Source organism: Myotis brandtii, unplaced genomic scaffold (assembly GCF_000412655.1).
Source record: "Myotis brandtii unplaced genomic scaffold, ASM41265v1 scaffold317, whole genome shotgun sequence".
Lineage (NCBI taxonomy): Eukaryota > Metazoa > Chordata > Mammalia > Chiroptera > Vespertilionidae > Myotis > Myotis brandtii.
Window position 1 is genome coordinate 1,342,742 of NW_005362155.1, and position 4,981 is coordinate 1,347,722.

Sequence of the window (4,981 nt, forward strand, 5' to 3'; positions counted from 1 at the left end):
AGCTCTGTGATCTCCAATCGCGATCACCGGCTGGGGGGCGGGCAAAGGCAGCCCAGTTCTCCAATCCAGGGCTGGGGGCAGGACAAAGGCGGCCCCCAGGGCCGCCTTTGCCCTGCCACCCGGCTCTTGCCTGCCACCTGGGTGTCCGATCACTGTTCTTCCGTCCTTCCCCTTCCTTCCCCTTTCGCCTCCCATCATTGAGCCTATGTATGCAAATTAACTGCCATCTTTGTTGGCAGTTAATTTGCATATCGCCCTGACTAGCCAATGGGAAGCGTAGCGAAAGTACGGTCAATTACCCTTTTTGTCTTTTATTAGATAGGATGGCCAAGATATGGAACCAACCTAAGTGTCCACTGAAAGATGGATGGATAACATTGTGGTACAGATATACAATGAAATATTACTCAGCCATGAAAAAGAATGAAATCTTACCATTTGTGACATGGATGAACCTAGAGGGTATTATACTAAGTGAAATAAGTCAGACAGAAAAGGACAAAAACCATATGATTTAACTCATGTGGGATATAAAATAAAAAACTCACAAATGAATGAACAAAACACAAACTCATAGACACAGAGAACAGAATGGTAGTTACTAAAGGTGAAATGGGGTGGGGGAGGCAAAATGGGTAAAAGAGGTCAAATATATGGTGATGCAAGGAAACTAGATATTTGGGAATGAGCACTCAATAGAGTATCCAGGTATCAAATAATGCTGTTCACCTGAAATTTACATATAACGTTATTAGCAATGTTACCTCAACTTATAAAAATTAAAAAATTTTTAAGTGAACTTATATAAACATTACGCTTTTAAGGCATGGTGTAGAGTAGGTTATTTTGTCATCAAATTGGATGGCAAAGGATTGTGTTTACTGTGCAGTGACACCACAGCTAGTTGACATTACCAGACTAAGCACCCATCGCTGGCACTATTCTCCATACACAACAAATTTCTTCACAAAAATTATAAGTTAAAACGAGACAACCAAATTAAATTTCCAAGTGGTTCATTTGTTCACCAAGCAAGGAAATCTACTTACTTACGGTGACTTAATTGTGTTTGATTGCTGCAGCTAAAGACGTGTGTCCCGAGAAAATGAAATTAAGACGATCAGCCTTTAGGTGAAAACAGTTGTCTTACAACTTAAGGACACTGGCGGCAACATTAATGGTCAATTAAAAATGAGGTGAATGCTTTGAAGTCATTTTTCTTGGCTCTGGCTGAATCCGCAGATGTTAGTGAAATTGCTCAATGGTTGTTTGTGTCTTCGAGCAGTTAACACTTCAATGCTGAGTTCAGAAGTGGACTGAAGAACTCGCCTCTATGCACAGTCTGCAAGGAACAACGAACCGCTGCAGGCAAGAATGTTTTCAAAGTTGAGGAGATACTAATTCAGTAGAACTTGAAGTGAAATCTGCTAATATGTGTTATCATTGACGGTGGTAAAAAAATATACATGAAGCATGAAAAAGGAGGACACATTTACAAAGCTTGTAAAAACATAAAGTGCTTAAAGCCTATGGTTTTTCACTGTATTTACTCATCAGCAAGTACTTTGAGGGAAATATGTGCATCTCTCGTCAGTATTGAATGTCAACCATGAATCCATGTACTTAACTAGCATTAACAGATACACATTTGCATTAAATTTTGATGACAAGAAACACAACTAACTTTAAACCCCAATTAAACAAAATGGTATCCATTATTTTCTTTTTTTTAAATATATTTTTATTGATTTCAGAGCAGAAGGGAAAGGGAGAGAAAGATAGAAACATCAATGATGAGAGAATCATTGATCGGCTGCCTCCTGCACGCCCCCTACGGGAGATCTAGCCACCAACCTTTTGGTGCACAGGATGACACCCAACCACCTGCGCTATACCAGCCAGGGCTGCCCCAAGCTAGTATAAAGTGTCCTTTTTCTTTCCGGAGTGGAAGAAGAAAACACAAAGTATAAAAACATAGTACCTAATATATTTAGTGTAATGATAAGAATAGAAATAAAAAATTTAAATCCACAGTATTAGAAATTTTGTAACCGGTTTAGTCCTAAGTATAGTAGTTAAGTTTGGAATCATGATTTGTGGTTTGACATCTACTTCTTAAGTCATTTAAAACACTGAGAAGGCAATATTAAATTTTTCATTTTAATTAAATATTCAGAATAAATTTTGATTAAATAAGTTTCCACTTAACAGTTAAATATTTAGGAACAACTAATGTACTAAATTAGTAAGTTTTACTTTATTAGTTATGCAAACAATATAAATATTTAAGAGTGTTGGTTGATGGTAAAAGAATGTCAATTGCCCAATAAATGTGAACGATGAATGAACAGGACCTTAAACAAAGTATAATTAGTTGTGGATAATCTTCCCCACATGCAAAATCTCCCTGGACATTAATGAGTTCATCCACTGATTGGCAGATGGGCTATCCATTTCCGGACACCCAGGCCAACAACAGCAGACGGGCTACCCATTTCCGCCACACCAGCAAAGGCCCTCAGGACACAAGTGCTCGCTCCCAGCTGGAAACCCACTCTGAGGAATAAGGTAAACAGACACCACGCAGCTGGGCCAGCCTGGCCCTAGTCCCTCCAGCGGTGTCCACACTGCGCATTGCAGCACTTGTAGAAGGTGGTCATGGGCTCGTCCGCAGAGCGGGTCTGAAGCTGCATGAAATAGGCACGTGGATGCTCACATTTGGGACACGGCTCTAGAAACAAGAAAAATAAACAAGGGACCCACATTAAAAAAAATGTTTGTGACCAACATACCTGTTAGAACTAGGTGTTAAGGCGAATGACAGCAAAGACCTTCCTGGCTTATCTGGTGTCCCTTGTACCCTGATATAAGGTACCAACAGTGGTCTCGTCTCATTCCCAATATGCTCTCACACTGAGGGAATCCAGGAGTTTGAAAACACCCCTCCTCCCCTCCCTGGGTCCCACTTTTCCTCTCAAATCTGGTGGAAGGCTGGTTGGAAACAAAACACAAAAGGTGACTTATGGCTGTTGTGTGAATGACAGGGTCCACGCCTGCAGATTCCGCCTCCTCCATTCCAGGTGCACACCCATCACCTGGGCAGCAGACAAGCCCTCTCATCCCCCCCGAGAAAACCCCAAGGATGACCAATCCACTTCCTCTTGTGTTTAGGGATCCATTTTGGCAGATTCTCTCATCATTGATGCTTCTATCCCTCTCTCCCTCTCCCTTCTGCTCTGAAATTATCTCAGCTGTTCTTACCGAGACCTCAGCACGCAGTCCACGCCTATTCAGAGTGCGCTGAGGCACGTATTTACCTTCAGAGTGATCTCACTTTGAGAAACCAACCCCGCTCTTGATGAAAACACCTCCAAACACTCTCACACCACCACTTTGAACATTTGATACATAATTCATTCTTTTTGAAAAATACATATTTTTATTGATTTCAGAGAGGAAGGGAGAGGGAGAGAGAGAGATAGAAACATCAATGATGAGAGAGAATCATTGATTGGCTGCCTCCTAAAAAAAAAGAGCCCACAACCCGGGCATGTGCCCTTGACTGGAATCGAACCCAGGACCCTTCATTCCACAGGCTGACGCTCTATCCACTGAGCCAAACCAGCTAGGGCCATAATCCATTCTTTAATGACAAATTCTACCATTGCTAAATTTTTAACATAGCAGATTTGGATGTTCATCTATAGAGGAAAGAGAGTACTAATCATGACTTAGTACTCTCCTATCAATACTGGCTGTGTGTAGGGCTCTCTGTCCTTCTTTGGTCAGAAATAAACCTCTATCAGAAATAAACCAATACTTGAAATAAACATTCATTTTACTGAGACTGTAGTTTAATGCTCTCTGGTATTAACTTTTAAAACTCTGCATTAGAACAAAAAGAGGATATTTTTTCCCCTTAGACTGATTTCTATTGCTCCTGTCAGTGTTGCTATCATAGCTACCACATGTTCAGTGCCCGTGACGTGCCAAACACTGCATAATTCGCTTTGTGCTCTTACAATTTATGAGTATAAATTAGCCCCAGAGAGGTCAAGGGGCCCAAGGCCGTCAAACAGGAAGAAGTCACCCCCAGTCTCTAACTCAGGTCTGTGTGGCTCCAAGGCCTGTGCCAGTATTATCTGTGCAACAAGTAAGTTATTTAAAAAAAAAACAATCGCACTTTCTGGTTTTAGAAGCCCCCCTCACATAAGCGGTCACAGGTTCTGACATGCAGCAGCAGCCAGCAGCTCGGGCTCACCCACAGCTCAGCAATGCACAAGCCTCCCCTCTCACCTGCCGTGGAGTCCACGTTCTCCCAGGCGGCCGCCCCACCCAGCACGTCATCCACTTCTTTCAGCTTCGGATACTTCCGATTCGTCACCTACAGACAACCGCAAGTCTTCAAACGCTGCACGTCGGTGAACATACAGATCTGGGCCATCGCACCCAGCCCCCAGCCCTGCCCGCGAGGGCCTCCCTCCCCAGCCGCCCCTCCTGCCACAGCCTGGAGAGCTGCTGAATGAAAGCCATGTTCTTGCTCCCAGGGAGCAGCAGCACTGCCTTGGAATGTGAAGACCTGTTGGCATGCAGGCCCCGGCAATGGGGCCGCGGGACGGGAGGTCCGCCAAGAGGCTGGGGTGCTGCTGGGGCCAAGCAGCACCTCAGGGCGCTACTCAGAGAAGCGAGGCTCGGGAGAGGGCTCGGTGCCAGCTTCCCTCTGCACGGGGACTGCCTGCCGAGGGTCCTGGACACGGGACCGGCTCATCCGACTCGGGAGGTAGCAGGACCGCTCTGGCCGCCGCTGTGACCACAGCGAAGGGGGCACCTGCGAGCACGGAGCCCCGGGGGAGGGAACGGCGATAGCCAGGGTGAAGGCACTGGGGAGGGACCGATTCTAGGGCCGGATTCTAGGGGGACACCAAGGCAGAGACGACGGGACGCGGGTGACAGAACGGCGGGTGGAGGCGAACCCGGGACG

General features: G+C 45.1%; 1 protein-coding gene across 1 annotated transcript in view; it reads right to left on the reverse strand.

Annotated features, from left to right (window-relative positions):
• Positions 1-2,140: 2,140 nt before the first annotated feature.
• The window catches only part of POLR3K (polymerase (RNA) III (DNA directed) polypeptide K, 12.3 kDa), a 3,229-nt gene continuing 388 nt past the window's right edge, over positions 2,141-4,981 (reverse strand). Inside the window, exons 2-4 of the mRNA XM_005870409.2 lie at positions 4,761-4,910; positions 4,297-4,384; positions 2,141-2,731 (exon numbers count right to left, since the gene is read on the reverse strand). Of these exons, the coding sequence (XP_005870471.1) occupies positions 2,604-2,731; positions 4,297-4,384; positions 4,761-4,910 (366 nt within the window). The 3' untranslated portion in view covers positions 2,141-2,603. The remainder of the gene's footprint in view (positions 2,732-4,296; positions 4,385-4,760; positions 4,911-4,981) is intronic.